The sequence below is a fragment of the Hyperolius riggenbachi genome, chromosome 3 (assembly GCF_040937935.1).
Source record: "Hyperolius riggenbachi isolate aHypRig1 chromosome 3, aHypRig1.pri, whole genome shotgun sequence".
In the NCBI taxonomy this organism is placed as follows: domain Eukaryota; kingdom Metazoa; phylum Chordata; class Amphibia; order Anura; family Hyperoliidae; genus Hyperolius; species Hyperolius riggenbachi.
Genome location: NC_090648.1, coordinates 202,831,199 through 202,858,339, shown reverse-complemented (window position 1 = coordinate 202,858,339; position 27,141 = coordinate 202,831,199). Strand labels below are relative to the sequence as shown.

Here is a 27,141-nt window from a genome sequence, read left to right as displayed (position 1 = left end):
CTTGTCTGTGCCTCTGCCTTGCTCAGACCGTCTCACCAATGGCTGGTCTCTTCCCGTGTCTCTACTCTATTTCCTCACAAATCAAGCGTATTTCTTGCTGCAGTACAGTATAGTATCGTGACACACTTTATATCTTGCTGCCTCATCACCTCAGTCTCCATGGCTACTTGACTCCTCCCCCTCACTAGCCTTCAACTGTAAAACTCAACTGTTACTTCCTCCCTGCACATGCCCAGCTTCTCTCTCTTCTTTCCTGCTCATGGGCTCCACCTGACAGCACCTGCAGGTTCCCTTTACAGCAGCACTTTCACAAAAAGTAAATGCATCTGTAACCCTTGGTGTGTGTGTCTGTTGCAATGACACACACACAGGGTTACATTGCTACTCCAGAATCATCATCCCCAATATTACACAAGCAAGCATAATTATTAGGGAGGGACTGCCATCAATCATCATACACCCTCAATCTGCTGATCAAGGCATGCATACATGTTGCAGGATGTACACTGCACCACATTGTCCAACATGATGACCATGGTGTGGGGAAAAATTACTTAATGTAAACTGTGTTCTTAAAAGAAGCAGGAGAGTGAGTGAAGCAGGAGAGTGAGTGAAGCTGAGGTGGAGGAGAGTGAGTGAAGCGGGAGAGTGAGTGAAGCTGATTATTGATGTGCGCTTTTCCAACTGCATAAGATTGATTTTTATGGACTGCCAAACCAAGGAGGAAGTGCAGTTACCTCTTTATTTTGCCTGATATAGAACTGATCTTTTGTTTACGGAACCACTGCAGCGCTTTCATATTGTGTATAGTAACTCCCCAGTAATTACACAAAAAATGTTTTTGTACACAAAAATAAAAAATATACAATTAAAAAATACATAAATAGTTACCTTAGGGTCTGAACCTTTTTAATACGTATGTCAAGAAGGTATATTACTGTTACTTTTTTTAATTATGGTCTTGAAATTAGTGATGGTCGCAAAACTGAAAAAATGCACCTTTATTTCCAAATAAAATATTGGCGCCATACATTGTACTAGGGAAAAATGTTAAATGTTGCAATAAACAAGACAAATGGGAAAATAAAATGTGTGGGCTTTAATTATGGTAGCATGTGTTATTTTGAAACTATGATGGCCAGAAATTGAGAAACAATAATTTTTTTCAATTTTTTCTTATAATTTCTGTTAAAACGCAGTTAGAATAAAATAATTATTAGCAAAAAGTACCCCCAAAGAAAGCCTAATTGGTGGCAACAAAACAAGATATTGATTGCTTCATTGTGATAAGTAGTAATAAAGTTATAGGTGAATGAATGGAAGGAGCACTGACAGGTGAACATTGCTCTGTTTTTATAAGGGTAAAAACCCTTGGAGGTGAAGTGGTTAACAGTGCAACACCACATATGAGTGTTTGTATATATATATATATATATATATATATATATATATATATATATATATATATATATATATATATGTGTATGTATATATATATATATATATATATATATATATATATATAAATTGTATTTAGTCGCACTGTACATACTGTAGTACAAAAAAAATAATGGGGAGGGTAGAGGTTAGATACATGACATCCAGAAATACAGACATCCAGAAATACAAGTGCAAATACATAGTTGATGTGTAGTTTTAGACATGACCAATGCTGGTAGATGTCCATATAATAAAGTACTGCAGAAACAAGAAACATTACGTCCCTGCCCTTACAAGGCAGTGAGCCTTCAATGCTAGCTATGCCAAATTACAAGCTTGTCTGAAAAGGTGTTTTAAGAGTATATTTGAAGGTTTCCAGGCTTGGTGCATGGTGGACAAACTGGGAGAGAGAGTTTCAAAGAAGAGGTGATGCTCGTGAGAAGTCCTATAAGCAGGCATGAGAGGGGGTGACTAGGCTGGAGGACAAAAGCATCTCATGGGAGGAGCAAAGATTCCGGGAAGGATGGTGTCTGGAAATTAATAAGGAAATCTATGGAAGCGACAACTTCTTTAGAGCTGGCAGATAGAGAGGCTGGCATAGAAATGCACAACCAATGGGATGCCCACCTTAAGCTGCGTTACCTGTGCTCACAGTGAGAAACAGATCCAAAAAGCATGGGGAGAGCCGGGCACTCAGTAACCTTCAGGCTTTATTTTACACAGGTTACTGGCACATGAACGAATAGATACAAATAGATATAGACAATAGTGGGGATACAGAATGTTGCTGATGTTAAATTTGCTAATAATGATTCTCATATGGACTGTGTGAAATGTGTGATAAAATAGTACCCCTGTAACTCTAAAATCATACAAAGTTGCCAAGTCCCTAGCATCCCCATTGTGATACTACCCCTTCCAATCTCCCGTCTATATTTGAACTCATTCACTCTACATAATGATAAGCGCCTTGACTGATGAGATGTAATTTACTAGAAAACAGTTCCAAAAATCTCCCATGTGCCTTTGTTTTTATGCCTCACAGCATTTATCTTGAGATATGATAATTATGGAAATTGTTCCAAGGCAGATCTCTTCACTTGTTAACAATATGCTGGATGACAGAGCTGGGTTATTTTTTTCCAGAAGCTTCATGATTTACCTAAGTATTTTCTTGACAAAATATTGTATCAATCTGATTGATCGTGTAACATTCAGTTGATCGCATGTTTTTACCCCAAAATATTGGATTTGGCATATGAAACTCTTTGTAGTAGCATGTCTGAGTTGCATATCATTATGCGAAGGGGCATTATTTCATTCCACTCACCACTCTATGGTTTCCTGTAAACTTCCTTCCTTGGATATATTGTTTTTTTTGAAATTTAGTCACAAAAAGCACAATAAACAGTGGTATTATGTAGTGCACTTTGGATGCATGTGGATATGGCATGCTGACATCCTGAGTTCTGCTCTGCGAATACAAACTTGCAGTATTGGTGGCAGTAAGGGTGTGGTGGTGTTAAAGCTGTCTAGGTCTGCCTCACCCTAGTTTCTAAGGTTCATTAGTAACATTATATACTAAAATATATTAAAAAATTGTAAGATTTATACTGTCTATTGTAAGTGACAGACACAGAAATATACTTCTTATAAGTTTGTGTACTTCTTATAAGCATAAGCACTTCTTATGCTTATAAGAAATACACAAACGGTGGCGTAGTGGTTATCGCTCTCGCCTTGCTATGTTGGGTCCCCGGTTCGAATCCCAGCCAGGTCAACATCTGCAAGGGGTTTGTATGTTCTCCGCGTGTCTGCGGGGGTTTCCTCTGTGTACTCCGGTTTCCTCCCACATCCCAAAAACATACAGATAAGTTAGTTGGCTTCCCCCTAATTTGGCCCTAGACTACGATATATACACTACACAATACATACATAAACATAGGACTATGGTAGGGATTAGATTGTGAGCTCCTCAGAGGGACAGTTAAGTGACAAGACAATATACTCTGTACAGCGCTGCGGAAAATGTCGGCGCTATATAAATACTAAATAATAATGTGTTCTTCTTATAAGTATGTGTGTTTTTTTTAATCTTTTTTTTGCGATTGTGGTCCTTTAAAGTGGAACTGAAAGATCCTAAAAAAAAAAAAAGAGTTTCACTTAACTGGGGCTTCTACCAGCCCCCTGCAGCCGACCTGTGCCGCAACGTGACATACCGATATTCCGTTTCCCAAGCCGCGGCTGACTTTCACTTCTTGAAGCGCAGCCCTTGTTCAGTAGAGATTTTCTTGTACTGCATTGCAGCGATCTGATTTTAATGTCAAAGAAGCCTTCGGGTTGCCTCTGAAAGAAGAACTCGGGTCTCCAAGTAGCACCTTCCTAATAACTTATTTATTTATGTTTTTTTCTCTAGGCTTTATTTTTGGACATGAGAAGGTGATAGCCTTTAAATTATCTTCTGTTTACAGAAAACAATACTGTATTTTGAGGTGTGAATGAACAATCGGGGTGGGGGAACAAAGCATTTTCTGCCAATGGGAAGCCCTTCTTGTCATGAATAAAATACTCAAATGAAGGTGAATAACTTAGAGAAAAAATAAAAATGTAACATACAAAAGGAACAAAAAAAAACATTGCTCTGCTCATTTCATGGTTAAAGCAGGTCATGTACAAATATAGTATGTATCTTGCATTTGGCTTGCCTGCGTTGCCTATCCAAGTTAATCTATCATCGCCCATGAGTCACACTTCACTTCTGAATAACATGCAAATACTAATTTTAGCTTACAAGGAGTTATGGATGGTCATTAAACTAATTGCTTTTTGCTGTTTCCTCCATTCTAGAACTCCGAGGGTGATTCACAGACGTTAACAGAAGTGGATCTTTTCATATCAACACAGAGGATCAAAGTGTTAAATGCTGATACACAGGTGGGTTGGAAGCAGGGGCGTAACAATAGACCCTGCAAGGGATGCAGCCGCAGGGGGGCCCAGAAGCCACAGGGGGCCCCATCTTGAGAGACAAAAAACTTAGGGCACAGAGAAAAAACATTCTGCTCTCTGCACAATTGTTCTTATTACTGCATCTGCTCAGCACTGATAAGGAATCGTACAATGTTTTGCAGTCAAGGATTTGTAAACAGACCCTACTGAGTATGCAGCAGGCTCTTGTGTACAGCCCCCAACCTCTCTACCCCTCCCCAAGTGTTCTGTACTGTATTGATACTGGAGAAGTCTGCAAAGCCAGTTCTGCTCCATGAGAGATGGACAGAGTGAGTGTGATAAGCTGAGGATGGGAGCACACTTGTCTGTTGGTTTTCTGTATGCATTTTCTGCTCACCATGTGCGTTTGTATGTGCGAAAACATTCATGTTTTATCACAGAAGCTAATGCAATGGATAGAGCACACATGCTCCCAGTGCTTCACTGCTGTTTTTATCTGCATGGGGAAAACACATCCAAGTGTGCACTAGCCAATTGAATAACATCCGTTTTTAGTTTACCTGTGCAGAAAGTAGCGGGGAGGGTTGGCAGGAGGGGGCCCCATCCAAAGTTCCGCAGGGGGGCCCAGTGATTTCTAGTTACGCCCCTGGTTGGAAGTGGATCATTTGAGCTCTTCACTTGGCTTTGTGATAGAAGTTTAAGTGGAATGCTGTTTTGTTCTGTTATTAGCCTGTTTACACAATGCTTGTATATATTATTGACATTAGACTGTATAGATACCTGGAATATTTTGGTCATGTCTTTTGCCATTTCAAAAAGTTACCATACCACTGGAATGAGTATTAAGAAAAGGGGCCATTGGGAACATTAATTAAGATCATAGGGCATACATGGAATGTAAAAAATATTTTTTTCCTTTTAAGCAATACCAGTTGCCTGGCTGTCCTGCTGATACTCTGCCTCTAATACTGTTAGCCTTAGATGCTGAACAAGAATATGCAGATCAGGGGTTTCTGACATTATTGTCAGAACTGACAAAGATAAGCTGCATGTTTGTTTCTGGTGTAATTCAGACACTACTGTAACCAAATAGATCAGCAGGGCTGCCAGGCAACTAGTATTATTTAATAAGAGGGATATGGAGGCTGCCGTATTTATTTCCTTTTAACCAGTTCGGCCTATCTGGACGAGCTTCCTCGTCCAGATAGGTACTGGTGCTGCCGCCGGCTCGTGCGCGCAATCGGGCGCGCCCCCGCGCGCGCTCCCGCTGCCCGCCGCTAGCCCCCCGATCAGTGAATGGGAATATAATTCCCATTCACCGATCTAACTTCCCCGCAGAAATACCGACGCTTTCTCTCCAGAGAGCGCGGTATTTCTGCCCCCAGGAAACAACTCCTCAGCATTTTAGTTCCTAGATGCGAGCTGGTTCGCATCTAGGACTTTTTTCACTGTGGCCATCTTGTGGCCAAATAGTAAACTGCACCCACATACATTTTTGATTAAAAAAAAACATTATTTTACATTTAAAATTAGCAGTTTCCCTCCCACACCAAAAATTACCCACATACACTTTTTTTATTTAAAAAAAAAAAAAAAACAATTAAAAAAACAAACAAAAACAACATAAATAGTTACCCAAGGGTCTGAACTTTTTAAATATGCATGTCAAGAGAATATGTTATTATATTATTTAAAATTATAAGCTTATAAATAGTGATGGACGCAAATTGAAAAAATGCACCTTTATTTCTAAATGAAATATCGGCACCATAAATTGTGATAGGGACATCGTTTAAATGGTATAATAACCGGGACAGATGGGCAAATAAAATACATGCGTTTTAATTACGGTAGCGTATATTAATTTCAAACTATAATGGCCAAAAACTGAGAAATAATGAATTTCTTCCGTTTTTTTCTTATTCTTCCTGTTAAAATGCATTTACAGTAAAGTGGCTCTTAGCAAAATGTATCACCCACAGAAAGCCTAATTGGTGGCGGAAAAAACAAGCTATAGATCAATTCATTGTGATAAGTAGCAATAAAGTTATAGGCGAATGAATGGGAGGTGAACGTTGCTCGGATGCATGAGATTTTCGGACCGCGGCGCTGAACCGGTTAAACAATACCAGTTGTCTGGCTGCTGGTCCTTTGCCTCTAATATCTTTTTACCATAGACCCTGAACTAGAATGCAGCAGATGAGTTGTTTCTGACTTTGTTGTCAGATCTGACAAGATTAGCTGCATGCTTGTTTCTGTTGTTATTCAGACACTACTGTAGCCCAATAGACCAGCAGGGCTGCCAGGCAACTGGTATTGCATAAAAGGAAACACATATGGCAGCCTCCACATACCTCTCACTTCAGTTGCCCTTTAAAACAAAATAAATATGGCAGCCTCTATACCACTCTTATCTCGGGTTAACTTTAAATGACACTAAAAGGAGCAGGGTAATATATTTTCCATAGCCACACAAAAACCAGTTGTGCTGGGACACCAGTGGCATAATAACATTTTGGGTGGTTAGCTTGTGATAGAGGGCTACAGTACATTGTGTAAATAATGAAAGTTCAATAAAAAATATCTGCAATTAATATATATTTAGTAAGATCACATGACTGAAAGGGCTGTATATAATGCAAGTGGGCCACACACAAAAAAATAGAACAAGATTAGCTCTCAAAAGAGCTGTTGAGGGGTGCTTTTTTAGCAATAAGAATCAGCAAGGAGCAAGCTAACAAGCCTACAAGAGCCTAACTAATCTTTCCCTATGTGAGTCTGCACAGCAGCTCTCCCTTCTCTAATTACTGCAGGCACACGAGTGAGTGAAAAGCCTGACGCTGCCTGCCTTTTATAAGGGGGGGGGGGGGAAGTGGCTTCAGGAGGGAGTATAGCCTGGTTGGCTACAATGTGCCTGCTGACTGTGATGTAGAGGGTAAAAGTTGACCCTCATGATGCACTATGGGGGGGAACTGAACTTCCGGAAAAGTTTGCGGTTCTCCGCGATCGTGAACCCCCGGAAGTTTGCCGGCGAACCGTTCGGGCCATCTCTAGTCTGAAGTCAAAATTGGGGAAATATTCTTCTCTCCCAGGATCAAATGTTGTACACGTTTGCAATTCCAAAAAGTTTTTATGTGTGGTTGTGGAGAGATTACCCTGCTGGGGGGGGGGGGGGGGGGGTACAGGGAAGGCAGGTACAGGGAAATGAACCCTACAAGGCTGGTCCAATTGACCTTTAAAGGGAAACAATCCCTTCTTGACTCCAGATGGCAGTCAGATAAAATCCCTGAATCAACCCTACCAGGAATTACCTAATAATTAAAGCTATTGATGACCGTCAATGCAAGAAAAGCATCTAAACTTCCTTATAAATGCAGATATAGCACTTGTCATAGCTACTTCCTGTGGCAAAATATTCCACAATTTAGCCACTCTTACTGTAAAGAACACCTACCTAAACCTACCTATCTTGTCCTTTTTACAGGCCTAGGGACACAAAATGTATCTGCCAAACTTAAAGTGGTTCTGTGCTAGTTAAAAAGTAAAACAAGCTGACACTTACCTGGGGCTTCTATCAGCCCCCTGCAGAGGTGATGTCCCACGCCATCCTCCTCCGATCTGCCGTTCCCCGCCGCCGGCACCGGACGTTATTCGTCTGCCGACAGACGGATAATGCGCTCTCCCGTTCGCGTCATCGGGAGCTTACTGTGCAGGCGTGATTATCGCGTGATTACATGGGAACCGGCGGCAGGGAACGGCGCATCAGGAGAGGACGGCGCGGGACATTACTGCTGCAGGGGGTTGAAAGAAGCCCCAGGTAAGTGTCAGCTCGTTTTACTTTTTTAATTACACAGAACTCCTTTAACATTGTCCTCTGATGTAATTATACATGTCAATCAGGTCACCTCTTGAAAAAATGCACCTTCATTTCCAAATAAAATATTGACCCCAGACAATAGGGACATCATTTATACGGTGTAATAACCCGTACAAATGGGCAAATATAGTATGTGTATTTAAATTACAGTAACATGCATTATTTAAAAACTATAATGGCCAAAAATTGAAAAATAATGATTTTTTTTCCAATTTCTTTCTTATTTTCCTACTAAACATTTAGAATAAAATAATTCTTGGCGTAATGTACCAGCCAAAGAAAGCCTAAATGGAGGCAAAAAAAAACAAGATACAGTTAATTTCATTGTGATAAAAGTTAGTAGTGATAAAGTTATTGGTGAATTAATGGAAGGAGCGCTGAAAGGTGAAAATTGCTCAGATTCTCAAGGGGTAAAGACCCCTCAGTTGTGAAGTGGTTAAAGGGAATCTTAAGCCAGAAATGTAAAAAAAAAAAAAATAGATACTTACCTAAGGAGATGGAAGGCTCTGGGTCCTATAGAGCCTTTTAGTTCTTTCCTTATCCCCTCGTTCCTCCGCAGGCTCCTCTGATTAAATCTACTGCGTGGGCGGCTTTGGCAGTCTTCAGGAGCCCAAGTGCTCCTGAAGATGGGTGGCTCTGTACTGCGCATGCAAGAGTGCACGAGAGAGGGCGCTCACATGTGCGCAGTATAGACTGGCCCGTATTCGGAAGCCTGAGTGCTCTTGAAGATTTCCAAAGCCCACCCGCAGTGGAAGAGAGTAGTCTCCCGCCCATGGGTCCAAGACTGCTAACGGGGAGCCAGAGCAGGAACGACAGGATGGGGAGAGGAACTGGAAGACTCTATAGGACCCAGAGCCTTCCCCATCCTTAGGTAAGTATCTGTTTTTATACGAAAAAAAATGGGCTTCAGACTCACTTTAAATTGTTTATCTTGAGCCAAATGTTTAGGGTAGCCTTTCACATGCTTCTTACTAGTTGCCTTTAAAGCGACCATTGTTTCTGAGTACCCAATTTGTTGTTGTCTATCTCCTTCTAAGAATCATATCCATAAAATTCTTAGCTTGCTATATTTATGGTGTAATTTTCTTTTAAATAAGTATAAAGCAAGAAGCGGGCAGTCTTTAAAGAGACTCTGAAGCGAGTATAAATTCACTTTTTAACTTGTAGCCAGAAGCAGAACTATAAGCCCTGCTAAACCGCTGCTATCTCATGGCAAAGGAGGGGTTTATACCCCCCAAATCCCCCTGAAAAATCCACTACTTTCTTGGTCGTGGATTTTGCTGTCCCGTAAGGCAGAGCTTTCAGCTGTAGCTCTGCCTCCATGCGCGTCAATTGCTGCGCGGATCTCCACCTCTCCCCCACCCCTCTCTGGGAAGGAAGATTGAGAGGGGCGGGGAGAGGCGGCGATTAGTGTTGGGCGAACACCTGGATGTTCGCCGAACATGGCCGCGATGTTCGGGTGTTCGCGCCGAACTCCGAACATAATGGAAGTCAATGGGGACCCGAACTTTCGTGCTTTGTAAAGCTTCCTTACATGCTACATACCCCAAATTTGCAGGGTATGTGCACCTTGGGAGTGGGTACAAGAGGAAAAAAATATTTGAAAAAGAGCTTATAGTTTTTGAGAAAATTGATTGTAAAGTTTCAAAGGAAAAATTGTCTATTAAATGCGGAAAATGTCATTTTTCTTTGCACAGGTAACATGCTTTTTGTCGCCATGCAGTCATGAATGTAATACAGATAAGAGGTTCCAGGAAAAGGGACCAGTAACGCTAACCCAGCAGCAGCACACGTGATGGAACAGGAGGAGGGTGGCGCAGGAGGAGAAGGCCACGCTTTGAGACACAACAACCCAGGCCTTGCATGAGGACAAGAAGCGTGCAGATAGCAATGCATTTTGTCACCATGCAGTCATAAATGTAATACAGATAAGAGGTTCCGTAAAAAGGGACCGGCAACGCTAACCCAGCAGCAGCACACGTGATGGAACAGGAGGAGGCGCAGGAGGAGAAGGCCAGGCTTTCAGGCGCAACCCAGGCCTTGCATGAGGACAAGAAGCGTGCGGATAGCAATGCATTTTATCGCCATGCAGTCTTAAATGTAATACAGATGAGAGGTTCAATAAACAGGGACCGGAAACGCTAACCCATCACAGATGTTCATTGTTCATGTTACTTGGTTGGGGTCCGGGAGTGTTGCGTAGTCGTTTCCAATCCAGGATTGATTCATTTTAATTTGAGTCAGACGGTCTGCATTTTCTGTGGAGAGGCAGATACGCCGATCTGTGACGATGCCTCCGGCAGCACTGAAACAGCGTTCCGACATAACGCTGGCTGCCGGGCAAGCCAGCACCTCTATTGCGTACATTGCCAGTTCGTGCCAGGTGTCTAGCTTCGATACCCAATAGTTGAAGGGTGCAGATGGATTGTTCAACACAGCTACGCCATCTGACATGTAGTCCTTGACCATCTTCTCCAGGCGATCGGTGTTGGAGGTGGATCTGCACGCTTGCTGTTCTGTGGGCTGCTGCATGGGTGTCAGAAAATTTTCCCACTCCAAGGACACTGCCGATACCATTCCCTTTTGGGCAATAGCTGCGGCTTGTGTTTTTTGCTGCCCTCCTGGTCGTCCTGGGTTTGCGGAAGTCAGTCTGTCGGCGTACAACTGGCTAGAGGAGGGGGAGGATGTCAATCTCCTCTCTAAAGTCTCCACAAGGGCCTGCTGGTATTCTTCCATTTTGACCTGTCTGACTCTTTCTTCAAGCAGTTTTGGAACATTGTGTTTGTACCGTGGATCCAGAAGGGTATAAACCCAGTAATTGGTGTTGTCCAGAATGCGCACAATGCGTGGGTTGCGTTCAATGCAGTCTAGCATGAATTGAGCCATGTGTGCCAGAGTCCTGCCAGAATCCTCATCATCCTCTTGTGAGCGTTGTGATAGTTGTGATGCATCATAGTCGTCACCTTCTTCCTGGTCTGCTTCTGCTGACCATTCGCGCTGAATTGTGGAAGTCCAACGTGCACCGCTCTGGCCCTCGTCAGTGGTGGCATGAAATTCCTGCTCCAACTCCAGCTGTTCCTCCTCCTCTTCTTCGTCATAGCTGCTGGGGCCAGCGTTTCCTGAGGCAGATGGCCTGATGTTGGTATCATCACGCTGATAGTTTTATCCTTCAGATTCCCCCAGTTGCATCATGACAGCTGTTTCCTTGATTTTCAACATTGACTTCTTCAGTAAACACAGCAGTGGTATGGTAATGCTGACTGAAGAGTTGTCACTGCTCACAAGCAATGTGGATTGCTCAAAATTTTGGAGGACTTGGCAGAGGTCCAACATGTTGGCCCAATCGGATCCACAGAAGCTTGGCAGCTGTCCCGATGTGCCTCGGTACTGCGCCGTCATGTACTGGACCACTGCACTCTTCTGCTCGCAAAAGCGGGCTAGCATGTGCAGCGTAGAATTCCAGCGCGTAGGGACATCACACAGCAAGCGATGGTGGGGGAGATTGAAGCGCTCCTGCATCTTGGCGAGTGCCCCCGAAGCAGTACTGGAATTTCTACAATGTTTGGCCACTCGTCGCACCTTCAACAGAAGATCGGCCACGCCTGGGTATGTCCTCAGGAACCGCTGAACTACTTGGTTTCATCACGTGCGCCAGGCAAGGGATGTGTGTCAGCTTAGCCAACCTTAAAGCGGGAATGAGATTACTCCCATTATCACACACAACCATGCCCGGGTTCAGGTCCAGCGGTGCCAGCCACAAATCCGCCTGTTCCTTTATTCCCCTCCACATTTCCTCCCCTGTCTGCTGCTTATCCCCAAGGCAGATCAGCTTCAGCAACGCTTGCTGACGCATGCCAACAGCTGTGCTGCACTGCTTCCACGATCCTACTGCTGCTGGGTTAGCGTTTCCGGATGAGGTACAGATTTGAGATGCGTTGGAGGAGAAGGAGTCAGAGAGGTAGGTGCTGCTGTTGTTATCCAACGGGAGGGACGGCGGTGCAGCTGTTTGCGGCGTGGGCAACACCCACGCCGTAGCAGGTGAGGAATCGCTGCCAGGCTCCACAAGGTTCACCCAGTGCGCGGTAAGGGAGATGTATCGACCCTGGCCGAACGCACTCGTCCAGGTGTCAGTGGTGAGGTGAACCTTGCAGGCAACGGCATTCTTCAAGCTTCGGGTTATTTTGCTGACCACGTGCTCATGCAACTCAGGCACTGCAGAGCGCGCAAAGTGGTAGCGGCTGGGAACCACGTAACGTGGGATGGCCACTGACATCATGCCCTTGAAGCTGTTTAAGCTTGATATAGCAGCATTTCGCAGGCCAGAAGCTTGGCTATGCTGGCTATTAGTGCCACGGCCCGGGGGTCATTTGCTGGCAATTTCCTCTTGCGCTCAAACATCTCTGAGACAGACAACTGAACCGTAGGGCTGCACACTGAAGGGCTGTTGGTTGTTGTGTTTGATGAAGACTGGGAGACCTCAAGAGCACTATTCCGGAAAGTGACAGTGTCAGCGTTGTCTGATGTTTGTGAATGTTGTTGTGAACCACGCAATGGCTGGGCTACTGCTGCTGCTGAGGAGGGTCTGGTGGTGAGTCTGGTGACCCCAAGGGAGGCAGTGTTGCTGGTACCCTGTCCTGCCGTGTTTGCCCACAGAGTGGGATGTTTGGATACCATGTGGCGGGTCATGCTGGTGGTGGAGAGGTTGTTAATATTTTTCCCCCTGCTCAGGCGGGTCTTGCACACCTTGCAAATCACCATGGTACCATCCTCACTGCAGTCTTCAAAGAAAGGCCAGACTTTGGAGCACCTGCCTTGCTGGCAATTTCTGTTTGCGCCTCTTTTGCATCTCACTTGAACTTCCACGCTTGTGGTGCCTGAAATTTCGCGCCGCCTACCTTGTGGCACAAGGCGAACTCGTGCAGCAGTGGGTTCTTCCACAAACTCATCTGTGCTGCTACGACGGCGAAGTTCTCCTTCACATCCAAAATCTGGGTCTCTGTCAACATTGTCAAAACCCTCCTCTTCCATCTCCTCAAACTCGTCATATGTGATTGTGGGCCGCCCCGCCGTGGAGTAGAGCTCCCCAGAACAACCTCTGCGCAGCTCACTCCAACATCGTCTTCCAGATCTTCTCGGCCGACCTCCTGCAATTGAAACCACTCCTGCCCAACTTGCTCTGGGATTTGGGTTTCAAAGTCCTTGGACTCGCCTTGCATTTCAGTGCGCGGTGCATTTCCCACAGTAAATGGTTGTGAATCCGGGCACAACATTTCTGGCTGTTCCATTGACCTGTGAAAGGTGGAAGTTTGTTGGGCTGGGAATAGCTCCTGCGAATACCCCATTGTGTCCTGAAGAAATTCTTCGGACTGGTTATTTGGCAGTTGTGTGCGTGGTGTCGCTGCCGGTTGTGTCAGCTTTGTGCCCACTGGCTCCTTGTAACTGGCTGAGGACTCGGACCTCGTGCGTGATGTGCTGGTGCTGCTTAACCCACTGCTGGACGCTTGAGAGGTCATTCAATTAATTATCTGGTCCTGTTCTTTTGGATTTGTGAGGGTTGATTTCCTGGACAACATGGGCGGTATTGAGTGGGTTTTCTTCGGTGCTCCACTGTGGCCTGTACGTGAACCGTCAGGGGAAACACCTCTTCCCTTGCCCCTCCCTCTTTCACAGGATTTCTTCTTCATTTCACTTATCCTTAAAGTACACGCTGACTGGCAGCAGTACAGTGGCAGTACAGAAATGCTATATAGTGGTGGGTGAGCGGTGTACTACTATTCCCAGCAGCGACACAGAGCACAATGCTATACAGTGGTGGGTGAGCGGTGGACTACTGTTCCCAGCAGCGACACAGAGCACAATGCTATACAGTGGTGGGTGAGCGGTGTACTACTATTCCCAGCAGCGACACAGAGCACAATGCTATACAGTGGTGGGTGAGCGGTGTACTACTATTCCCAGCAGCGACACAGAGCACAATGCTATACAGTGGTGGGTGAGCGGTGTACTACTGTTCCCAGCAGCGACACAGAGCACAATGCTATACAGTGGTGGGTGAGCGGTGTACTACTATTCCCAGCAGCGACACAGAGCACAATGCTATACAGTGATGGGTGAGCGGTGTACTACTGTTCCCAGCAGCGACACAGAGCACAATGCTATACAGTGGTGGGTGAGCGGTGTACTACTATTCCCAGCAGCGACACAGAGCACAATGCTATACAGGGGTGGGTGAGCGGTGTACTACTATTCCCAGCAGCGACACAGAGCACAATGCTATACAGTGGTGGGTGAGCGGTGTACTACTGTTCCCAGCAGCGACACAGAGCACAATGCTATACAGTGGTGGGTGAGCGGTGTACTACTATTCCCAGCAGCGACACAGAGCACAATGCTATACAGTGGTGGGTGAGCGGTGTACTACTGTTCCCAGCAGCGACACAGAGCACAATGCTATACAGTGATGGGTGAGCGGTGTACTACTGTTCCCAGCAGCGACACAGAGCACAATGCTATACAGTGGTGGGTGAGCGGTGTACTACTATTCCCAGCAGCGACACAGAGCACAATGCTATATAGTGGTGGGTGAGCGGTGTACTACTATTCCCAGCAGCGACACAGAGCACAATGCTATACAGTGGTGGGTGAGCGGTGTACTACTGTTCCCAGCAGCGACACAGAGCACAATGCTATACAGTGGTGGGTGAGCGGTGTACTACTATTTCCAGCAGCGACACAGAGCACAATGCTATACAGTGGTGGGTGAGCGGTGTACTACTGTTCCCAGCAGCGACACAGAGCACAATGCTATACAGTGGTGGGTGAGCGGTGTACTACTATTCCCAGCAGCGACACAGAGCACAATGCTATACAGTGGTGGGTGAGCGGTGTACTACTGTTCCCAGCAGCGACACAGAGCACAATGCTATACAGTGGTGGGTGAGCGGTGTACTACTATTCCCAGCAGCGACACAGAGCACAATGCTATACAGTGGTGGGTGAGCGGTGTACTACTGTTCCCAGCAGCGACACAGAGCACAATGCTATACAGTGGTGGGTGAGCGATGTACTACTATTCCCAGCAGCGACACAGAGCACAATGCTATACAGCGGTGGGTGAGCGGTGTACTACTGTTCCCAGCAGCGACACAGAGCACAATGCTATACAGTGGCGGGTGAGCGGTGTACTACTGTTCCCAGCTGAGACACAGAGTGGCAGTAAACACAATGCTATACAGTGGTGGGTGAGCGGTGTACACAGAGTGGCTGTAAACACAATGCTATATAGTGTGGGTGAGCGGTGTACTACTGTTCCCAGCAGCGACACAATGACTGGGGGGACCCTGGCTAGCCTGGCTGGAGAGATAACTACCCTGCCTGCCTACCCAAAGCTAAACCCACAGACAAATGGCGGAGAAATTACGTGGATCGGGTATTTATTTACCCGAACCACGTGACCCGTTCGGCCAATCAGAGCGCGTTCGGGTCCGAACCACGTGACCCGTTCGGCCAATCACAGCGCTAGCCGAACGTTCGGGGAATGTTCGGCCATGCGCTCTTAGTTCGGCCATATGGCCGAACGGTTTGGCCGAACACCATCAGGTGTTCGGTGGAACTCGAACATCACCCGAACAGGGTGATGTTCTGCAGAACCCGAACAGTGGCGAACACTGTTCGCCCAACACTAGCGGCGATCAGCAGGGATTGACGCGCTAAGAGGCAGAGCTACAGCCATAAGCATTCCCAGGAGTTAGGAGAGGGGATTTAGGAGGTATAAACCTCTCCTTTTGCCGCGGGATAGTGGCGGTTTAGCAGCGCTTATAGTTCTGCTTCTGGCTACAAGTTAAAAAAGTGAATTTCACACCTTTGTATCACAGATACAGCTATCCTAAAGGAAGCATCTTGACTTGCAATGAAAAAGAAAATGGACTAGTGAATTAAAAAGTCATCTGCAATCTCGATCACTGAAGCTTTTAAGCCAACTTTATTCCTTCCCACGTAATGCTAGCCTGTCTATAGCTATTTCAGGCTGAGCATATTTGTCTGCAGCTCACATTATTAGCTCTGCCTCACTGGAAAGTGAAATTTGTTTTCATCCTCGGACTGTGCATTTCTTCTAGCCTGACATTATGACAAGGAGGGTCAATTATTATGACAAAGTGTGAACTTAATTGTAGCCCTTCAATCTGAACTAATTGTGCCCTGTTGTGACTCATTTCATTTTCTTTGGCTTTGTAGTAATTCATGTACAATGTAGGAGATAATAGTGTCAGCAGGCAGGAGGAAGATCTTGAAGATCTGTCCTTTGGACAGAATGTGTTGATTTGTGTGCCCTGTAGCGACAAATACAGAAAAATGGGAACTTTTTTTCAGCTGGAAATTGTCATTACATTGATCTGTGGAAATGTTGGTCTCTGCTTGATGGGATTATACCTTAAAAGAAACTCTATCAGCGCCAACGGGGACTATACAATTGCTAGCTGAGGATAGACTATGTCCAATGTCCCAAAAATTATAGTATAAATCAGCACAGATCTTCAAATACAGTGTGATATAATAAACAGTCTGTAAGTCTTCACCACGGTGGTATACAGGCCTCCTATATTTTTGTAGTCACCATCATCCTTTGAAGATCTGCACTGATTTGTACTGGTGGATTATACCTTGTTTTGCCACGGTGCACATGAATAAGAAAACTGTAATTGTAAAAGCAGATTAATCATTTTTTAGCTCGACAAACAGTATATGTGCCTATTTGAAAATATGTACATCATCAGAAATAGCAGCACTGTTCTCAAGATTAGGTGAACACCATATTTATAAAACTGACAATCAAGATAAATGATAACCACTTTTATTGGGCAGCACGGTGATGCATTGGTTAGTGCTCTCTCCTTGCATTGCTGAGTCCCCGGTTTTAATCCCAGCCAGGCCAACATCTGCAAGGAGTTTGTATGTTCTCCCCTGTCTGCGTGTGTTTCCTCCAGGCACTCCAGTTTCCTACCACATCCCAAAAACATATAGATAAGTTAATTAGCTTCCCCTAAATTGGCCCTAGACTATGATACATGCACTACATGATACATACATAGACATAGGACTATGGTAGGGACCAGATTGTGAGCCCCATTTGAGAGAAAGTTAGTGGCAAGACAATATACTCTGTACAGGGCTGTGTAATATGTCAGCGCTATATAAATAACTAAAATATAAGGATTTGACTTTTACCAGTGGTCACAAATTTTGCTAGTAATTATTGGCAAGAAGTGTCAGTTACCATACTATCCAGGGTTAATCAGATGCTTGCAATTTCTTGGACTGCCAAATCTTATTTGCCTAGGCCTCTTATTTTCTGGCAAATGGCCACTCACCACTACCAATCCAAACCTATATTTAAAGGCTGTTTCATACTTACTGTATCGCGTCACAGTACTCTCCCCTACCACCACTCATCACAGTGGCCATGAAAGTCTATGGGACAGGCCACAGTACCTGCGGTGTGACACAATGCGACAGAACTGGCCCAGCCATCGCAGAAGCTGCAGCAAGGTGTGCTCAGTACATGTAAAGTAGCAGTGCATGATGGGAGTCAGTGCTAACATGAATCTTTATAGATTGTTAAGGTAGCAGTGGGGCGCACATGTGCAGAACAGGGACATTGATGTGATGTACTTCCTGTCTGCAGGTCGTATTTCTGTAACGATCGGTGGGCGCAGAGAGTATCTGATTACCGGTGATCTGCAGTGTCACCGGAAATACAGATATATACCAGATTATAAGTGATCTGCAGTCTCACCGATAATCTGATATACAAACTAACCTCTGTTCACCTGAGTAGAGTGTAGTGTTTGGTGTAACAGTATCACTTTGAGGACTAGGCCTCAGTGCAGCAAGGAGTACTGCACAGATTCCTTCCGCAGACCTGAGCTCTCCAAGACGGGAGGAGTCAGACTGACAGTAGGAAGGATGTCTGAAAGTGACCCTCAGGAGAAGGGTCGCTAACAGAGCGAGGAACCGCCTCCAACGGTAAGGTTGGTTCTCGAGGTCGGATAAGCCAGGTCGTACACACACGGACAGATAAAGTACAAGATCAGGAGGCAAAGGCGGAGTCAAAGTACAGGCAGGGTTCAGCAACGGGGTATCAGATATATCGGGGTACAAAATCAGGAGGCAGAAGCAGAGTCAAGGAACGAGCCGGGGTTCGGCAACAGAGTATCAGAAATATCGAGGTACAAGATCAGAGTTCAGAAGGGTAGTCAAGGCAGGCAAAAGTCATAACAGATAATCACAATCAAACTAGTACTTTAGCTATCAACAGAATCTAGCTAAGTGTAGGATTACAGCTCCAGCTGGTCCCGGCACACTTGCGGATCTGACTACGGATCTGGGTGCTCCCACATGTGTGATCGCACGCCAGACAAAGAGCAAGTGAACAACCAGCAGTATATATACTCTAGGACCTTTCCAGGACCTCCCTAATTGCTGGTCCAATGAGAGCAGTGGAATTTGTCAGCTGACCCAGCTGGTCAGCCGACTCCCTTCTAACTGCTATTTAAACTCTGCCTCTGTGCTCGCGCGCGTGTAAGTCTGAATCTTGGTGGACTATCAGTCCCAGCCACACCAGTACTGTCATGCAATGTATCTAATGTGGGGGCCGCCTCTGATGCGGATTCCGCTGTTACCAATGCGGATTCCGCCGTTACCAATGCGGATTCAGCCGCACTGCCTATGCGGCATGCGGCGTTTTTTCCGAGTTGTGACGCCATGCTGGACGCGGAAACAGCCGCCTCACCTCGAGAGACGGCAGCCTTTCCGCGTTTCCTTACAGTACCCCCCCCCCCCCCCCCCCGAGGAGTGGACTCCGGACAACTCCCACCAGGTTTCTCGGGATGTAAGTTATGAAACTCCCTTCTTAACTCGTCTGCATGCATGCGTGAACCCGGTACCCATTGTCTCTCCTCAATGCCGTACCCTTTCCAATGTACGAGGTACTGAACCGAGTTTTGTACCGTGCGGAAATCTAAAATCTTTTCCACTTCATATTCAGGTTGGGCATCTACTAACACAGGAGGAGGAGGAGGAGTGGGACTCACCTGGACTGCGGGTTTAAGAAGTGATACGTGGAAGGACCTCACTCCCCGCATGCTGGTGGGAAGATCAACGGTATATGTGACCTCGTTGATCTTCCTAGCAACCGGGAATGGACCCACGAACCTGGGACCAAGTTTGTCAGAAGGTTGTCTCAGGGTCAAGTGACGTGTGGATACCCAGACCAAGTCCCCTGGTCTGAACCTCCACTCCACTGAGCGTTTTTTGTCAGCTTGACCCTTCTGACTCAAAAACGCCTTTTGTAAACTATCTCTCACCGTGCACCAAATGTCTTTAAAAGACCTCTGCCAGGCCTCCAGAGCTGGAAACGGGGTGGAGGCCACTGGAAATGGTGAGAACTTGGGCAATTTTCCAGACACAACCTGGAACGGAGAGAATCCGGTGGAAGAGCTTTTCAAATTATTTTGTGCGAACTCCGCGAAGGGCAGAAATTTAACCCAGACGCTCTGCGTCTCCGCAACGTAGCACCTCAAAAATTGCTCCAATGACTGGTTGATTCTCTCCGTTTGCCCATTGGTCTGTGGGTGGTAGCCCGATGAAAATGACAGCTTCATGCCCATCTGTTGGCAGAATGCCCTCCAGAATCTAGAAACGAACTGGACTCCCCGACCGACACTATGTTCTCCGGAATGCCGTGCAGCCGGAAGACATGTGTAATAAACAAGTCGGCCAATTCCTGGGCTGAGGGGAGTCCTTTCAAGGGCACGAAATGGGCCATTTTACTGAAGCGGTCGACTACCACCCAAATGACCGACGTACCTTCTGACTTGGGAAGTTCGCCCACAAAATCCATGGACAAATGAGTCCATGGCTCACTCGGGGTGGGTAAAGGCTGCAAGGTACCCACAGGTGCCAGCCGGGAGGGTTTACTCTTAGCGCAAACTGCACACTCCCTAACGAACTCCTTGCAGTCTGCTGCTAAAGAAGGCCACCAAGCACACCTGGATACTAGATCCTGAGTTCTAGATGCCCCAGGGTGTCCCGCATTCTTGTGAGAATGAAACATCTGCAAAGTGCGGAGACGAAAGGGTAGGGGTACAAACATCACCCCTTCAGGTTTCCCTTCGGGGACATCCTGCTGAAAAGGCCTCAGGGTCTCTGTCCAGTCCTCCCAAGTCTCAGCTGCCGCTAACACTAGCCTCTGTGGGATAATGGACTCTGGGGCAGGAGGCTGGGCTGTCTCTGGCTCAAAGCATCTGGACAGAGCATCTGCCTTAACGTTCTTGCTGCCCGGGGTGTATGTAATCAGGAACCTGAACCTCGAAAAAAATAACGACCATCGAGCCTGACGGGGACTTAACCTCTTAGCCCCCTCGATGTATTCCAGGTTTTTGTGATCGGTGTATACCGTAATCATATGCTCTGCTCCTTCCAGCCAATGACGCCACTCCTCAAAGGCAAGTTTAATGGCAAGGAGCTCTCTGTTGCCTATATCGTAGTTTCTCTCTGCCGGAGAGAACCTACGAGAGAAATAGGCACAGGGATGTAATCTTCCCTGCAACCCTGATCGCTGAGACAGCACAGCCCCTACCCCAACCTCTGAGGCGTCCACCTCAACAATAAAGGGGTAAGAAGTGTCAACGTGCCTCAGAATGGGTGCTAAGCAAAACAAGTCTTTCAGAGTGGAGAATGCTCGTAGAGCTTCTGGAGTCCAGTGGTTAGTATCTGCCCCTTTTTTTGTAAGACTGGTGAGGGGTGAAATGACCGTGGAATACCCCTTTTGAAGCTCCTGTAATAGTTCGCAAAGCCTAAGAACCGCTGTAAAGATTTTAACCCCACGGGTTGGGGCCACTCTAACACAGCAGAGACTTTGGCGGGATCCATACACAGGCCCGTGGTGGAAATAATGTAACCCAGAAAGGCGACAGATGTTACTTCGAAAATACATTTCTCAAGTTTAGCGTATAACGAGTTTTGTCTTAGTTTGCTGAGTACAAATTTCACATGCGTTTTGTGCTCAGAGAGGTTGTTGGAGAAAACAAGTATATCGTCTAGATAGACCAGCACGAATCTCCCCAACACCTCTCTGAAGACCTCGTTGATGAGTTCCTGGAAAACGGCCGGGGCATTACATAACCCAAAGGGCATCACTAGGTACTCGTAATGCCCGTCTGGCGTGTTAAAGGCCGTTTTCCACTCATCACCCTTTCTTATGCGTACCAGGTTGTACGCGCCCCGTAAATCCAGTTTTGAGAAGATCTTGGCGTCTGTGACCTGCGTAAATAAATCGTCTATCAGGGGTAACGGATATCGGTTCTTTACCGTGATTTTATTCAGTCCCCGGTAATCGATACAGGGCCGCAGGCCCCCGTCTTTCTTTTTAACGAAAAAGAAACCTGCTCCAGCAGGCGATCGGGACGGACGAATGAAACCATTGGCTAAATTCTCACGGATATATTCTTGCATGGCCAACTTTTCTGGCCCAGATAAATTGTACAGATGACCCGAGGAGGCATACAACCAGAACGGATATCAATGGGGCAATCAAATGAGCGATGTGGGGGTAATTTGTCTGCTGCCTTGGGACAGAACACATCAGAATATTCTAAATATTGCTCAGGTACCCCTTGTACATGAACCCTGGTTTGGCCCAGTGTCACCTTCCCTAAACATTGCTGAAAGCAGCGTGCTGACCAAGAAACCAGTTGGCCGGTGGCCCAATCGATGTGTGGAGAATGAAGGTGCAACCATGGCATGCCGAGTATAATGGTGGAAGTAGACATATGCAACACAAAGAATTGTAATTTTTCCCAGTGCAGAACCCCTATGGTGACTCCCACCTCTGGTGTCTGAGACAGTGGGTGACTCCCTTGCAGAGGAGAGTCATCCACTGCCGTAACCTGGATGGGTGGTTGTACAGGTGTGAGTGGGATACCCAATTTCTTAGCAAACTCAAAATCCATAAAATTTGCCGCAGAGCCTGAATCGATAAAGGCTTCCGTGACCTCGGTTTTATCTTCCCACGTAATGGTGCAGGGAAGAAGCAACCGTTTTTCTTCTAAGGGTAAAAGTCGGACGCCCAGGGTGTTACCCCCTACCACTCCCAGGCGGTAGCGTTTTCCCGGCTTATTAGGGCAGTTTCGTACTATATGCCCCCCTTCAGCGCAATACAGACACAGCTGTTCGGTCATTCTCCGTCTTCGCTCCACCTGGGTCAATTTTGACCGACCAATCTGTATTGGCTCGGATGGAAGCAAGACCGGAGAAGACGAAACAGTAGGAGGTGGAATCACTGGGGCTGTGGTGTAAGACACCCCTCTGACACGGGAACTACCCCTGGTCTGCCTTTGGTAGCCCAGCCTGCGGTCGATCCGGATGGCCGCTGAGATGGCCTCATCGACTGTTCTGGGTTCGGGCTGACTTAACATCATGTCAGAGACCTCATCGGACAGCCCTGACAAGAAACAATCTAACAGGGCATGAGTGTCCCACCTGGCCGTAACTGACCACCTCCTAAACTCGGCCGCGTAATCTTCGACCGGACCTTCGCCTTGACGCAATAGCTTGAGCTTCCGCTCAGAAGTCGAGGCAAGGTCTGGATCGTCGTAAATTACCGCCATAGCCTTAAAGAATTCCTCTACAGAGGTAAGCGCTTTGTCTCCAGTGGGCAGGCTATATGCCCATGACTGGGAGTCGCCGGACAACAAAGTTTTAATAAACGTGACCCTCTGGGTCTCAGTACCCGAAGATTGGGGTCTCAACTCAAAATAGGACAATACTCTACTCCTAAAATTCCGGAAGTCAGATCTGTGGCCGGAAAAGCTTTCAGGGACAGGCATACGTATGTCAGAGCTAGGAGAGGATCGCACATGATTCACTGATGTCTGGAGGGTTTGTACAGACCCTGATAGGGCATCAATAAGAGTTATGTGGGTGCCCAGTACTTGATTGATGTTGTCCACCGAAGCGGCAAGTACACCCAGACAATCAGTGTTTGCGTCCATTTTGTATTTGGGTCTGGCGTTCTGTAACGATCGGTGGGCGCAGAGAGTATCTGATTACCGGTGATCTGCAGTGTCACCGAAAATACAGATATATACCAGATTATAAGTGATCTGCAGTCTCACCGATAATCTGATATACAAACTAACCTCTGTTCATCTGAGTAGAGTGTAGTGTTTGGTGTAACAGTATCACTTTGAGGACTAGGCCTCAGTGCAGCAAGGAGTACTGCACAGATTCCTTCCGCAGACCTGAGCTCTCCAAGACGGGAGGAGTCAGACTGACAGTAGGAAGGATGTCTGAAAGTGACCCTCAGGAGAAGGGTCGCTAACAGAGCGAGGAACCGCCTCCAATGGTAAGGTCGGTTCTCGAGGTCGGATAAGCCAGGTCGTACACACACGGACAGATAAAGTACAAGATCAGGAGGCAAAGGCGGAGTCAAAGTACAGGCAGGGTTCAGCAACGGGGTATCAGATATGTCGGGGTACAAAATCAGGAGGCAGAAGCAGAGTCAAGGAACGAGCCGAGGTTCGGCAACAGAGTATCAGAAATATCGAGGTACAAGATCAGAGTTCAGAAGGGTAGTCAAGGCAGGCAAAAGTCATAACAGATAATCACAATCAAACTAGTACTTTAGCTATCAACAGAATCTAGCTAAGTGTAGGATTACAGCTCCAGCTGGTCCCGGCACACTTGCGGATCTGACTACGGATCTGGGTGCTCCCACATGTGTGATCGCACGCCAGACAAAGAGCAAGTGAACAACCAGCAGTATATATACTCTAGGACCTTTCCAGGACCTCCCTAATTGCTGGTCCAATGAGAGCAGTGGAATTTGTCAGCTGACCCAGCTGGTCAGCTGACTCCCTTCTAACTGCTATTTAAACTCTGCCTCTGTGCTCGCGCGCGTGTAAGTCTGAATCTTGGTGGACTATCAGTCCCAGCCACACCACTACTGTCATGCAATGTATCTAATGTGGGGGCCGCCTCTGATGCGGATTCCGCTGTTACCAATGCGGATTCCGCCGTTACCAATGCGGATTCCGCCGCACTGCCTATGCGGCATGCGGCGTTTTTTCTGCGTTGTGACGCCATGCTGGACGCGGAAACAGCCGCCTCACCTCGAGAGACGGCGGCCTTTCCGCGTTTCCTTACAATTTCCTGTCTAGAAACTACGTGCAGATAGTACCCTGGCTGGGATTTGAACTGGGCACGAGGCGCTGCAAGCAATTCTTTTTAGGCTCAAAAGGTTCAACGTTACAAATCACCCTACGAAATTATTATGTTTGTGCTTGGAGTAGATGCTGGTAATTTGAATTACCAACTCATTCTTACATCTCTTGGGTCTCTTAACTTTGAGGTTTCAGAAGATGCATTCCCACATCTGTAGACTTCACTGTTTGATTATGCATCTTACATTACAGAAACTGCAGTAAGATGAGCAAGACCCCTTGAGTTGCCATGCATAGTCTACGGTATAACCTGTGTGGACAGTGATTTTCAAGAAGACATCCACCTATAATTGAAGGACAGTTAGGAGCAACCTATGCAATGCACACAGAAAATGTTAGATACCTATATATATTCATGGTGCTTATAAAAAGTGATAGTGTCATAAATTACTCATATATTTCTGAAATATTAGTATGGGGTATTTTCCTAGCAAAGATCCAGTGTTACACAGGAAAGAGGTCCAGCAAGTAAAAAAAATGTAGACTAATGCTCTGTATTTAGGGTTGCCAGCCTAGAATTTATATTTGCGGATAGGTGTACTAAACAAATCAAGCAAATAACAATTATTGAGGGAAACATGCAATGAGAAAAATATGAGAGTGCCTGTATCTTCCTTTTACAAATGTTAGTTGCCAGCCTGCTATGTTAATCTGTACACCCACTAAGTTGGGTGCTTTCCTTTTTTACTAACAACTGTAATACAAAGTTGCTTTACAAATACTGTATAATAGAATTTGCACTACATACAGCTGAAAACAATGATAATGATGAGTTAAGAGTAGTTTTAAGCTCTATTATGCAGGCACACAGCAATGCACCTCAATGCCTGATCATAATATGCTGAAGTTGCAAATATAGTACAGTAATCCTCACAGCACAAAGCAAGGATGATGGACAAGTTGCACCAGGTAAAAGAAATACATTTTAATTATCAAACACTCTGTGCAAAACATGGCAATAATTCTAACAAATACTAGTTATACTTACTGGGTATTATGAATAAGATTTATCAAAAAAGGATTTAGTATGTTCTGTTTTATGATTAACAATCACCCATTTAATTTAATAAATGGAAGAAATTCCAAAAAATGCAAATAAGTGCTTTTAAAAAATCCCCAATAATTATGGACCTTACACTAAGTATTATCTACCTGAACTTGTCTAACCAATATGACTAATGCTACTCCTAAATACCAATTAGCATGCATGCATGAGCGGGCTTTCCGACCCTGTACTTTCAGAGAAGATTACTCAGAAATTCAAAGTTCAGTTCATTAAACTATATAAGCTCATTTCCGTTGTCCGATTGTCATACTTCAGATAATAGGCACACAGTGCTAAGGTAGCAATTAAAGTTCACATATGGGGCTTGATTCACTAAGACAAATAGCATGCCTTATCAAAGTTAGCACACCTTATCAAAGTTAACACGCCTTATCAGAGCAGCATTATGAACTTATGCCTGCTAATTGGGAATGACGAGAGCTCAACTCGTCCTGCCCTGAGCCCCTGCAGGTTCGTAGCGCTCGTTATGCTACTTTGATAAGGCGTGTTAACTTTGATAAGGCATGCTATTTGTCTTAGTTAATCAAGCCCATGATGTGCTATGATAATACTCAATGGGCCTGATTCACAATGCTTTTCTGTTAAATTACCTCACCTTATTTAGTAACTCACAATGTATCGCTCCTTAACTTAACTCATGATTTACCTCTCCTTATCTAACTTATCTCATGGTTTAGCTCTCCTTATCTAACTATGGTTTAGCTCTCTTTATCTACCTTAAGGCTGCTTACACACCAAGACGTTACAGGCGCACGTTAGTGCGCCTGTAACGCTCCCCCAACGCACAGCAATGTAACACAAGTGGGCTGTTCACACAGCCCACGTTGCGTTACATGTAATGCTGCACGTTCGGTGCAAAGTGCAGCATGCTACGGCGTTGGAGCGGCTATAGCCGCGTTAGACTGTTTGCACATGCGCAGTGGGGGGCGGAGAGGAGGCGGGGAGAGCCAGCTACAGTAGCCGCGCACATGGCTACTTAATATTCACTGCACTGGCGGCAGCTGATTGGCCGGCGGGACCACGTGATGCGGAGTGTCTCGCTCCGCATCACGTGGTCCCGCTGGCCAATCAGCGCCACTCTGGGAGACATTATAGGAATCGAGCTGCCGAACGCGGCTCACTCTACCGTCGGCTTTTGCAGCACCATACGTTGTGTTAGGTGCACGTTATGCGACCTTAACGTGGCACCTAACACAACGTCTTGGTGTGCAAGAAGCCTAAATCATGATTTCGCTCTCCTTATCTAAATTAAGTAATTGTTTAGCTCTCTGTATTTGACATAACTCATGGTTTAGCTCTCCGTATTTGACATCATGGTTTACCTCTCCTTATTTGACATAACTCATGGTTTAGCTTTCCTTATTTGGCATAACTCATGATTTAGCTCTCCTTATCTATTTATCTCATGAATTATCTCTCCTTATTTTTTTTATCTCATGCATTAGCACTCCTTACAGGTAAGGTGAAAAAAACCTTTGTGAATCAATCAACCCCAATAGCTACAACAAGATCTTCAAAATCTGCAGGCTTTA

At 45.8% G+C, this 27,141-nt stretch overlaps 1 protein-coding gene across 4 annotated transcripts in view; it reads left to right on the top strand.

Moving 5' to 3' along the window:
* Positions 1 to 27,141, top strand: part of APBA2 (amyloid beta precursor protein binding family A member 2) — a 453,336-nt gene that overhangs the window by 311,376 nt on the left and 114,819 nt on the right. For all 4 annotated transcript variants that reach the window (XM_068275575.1, XM_068275573.1, XM_068275574.1 and 1 more), the window contains one exon: positions 4,288 to 4,374. In XM_068275575.1, coding sequence (XP_068131676.1) covers positions 4,288 to 4,374 — 87 coding nt within the window. The remainder of the gene's footprint in view (positions 1 to 4,287; positions 4,375 to 27,141) is intronic.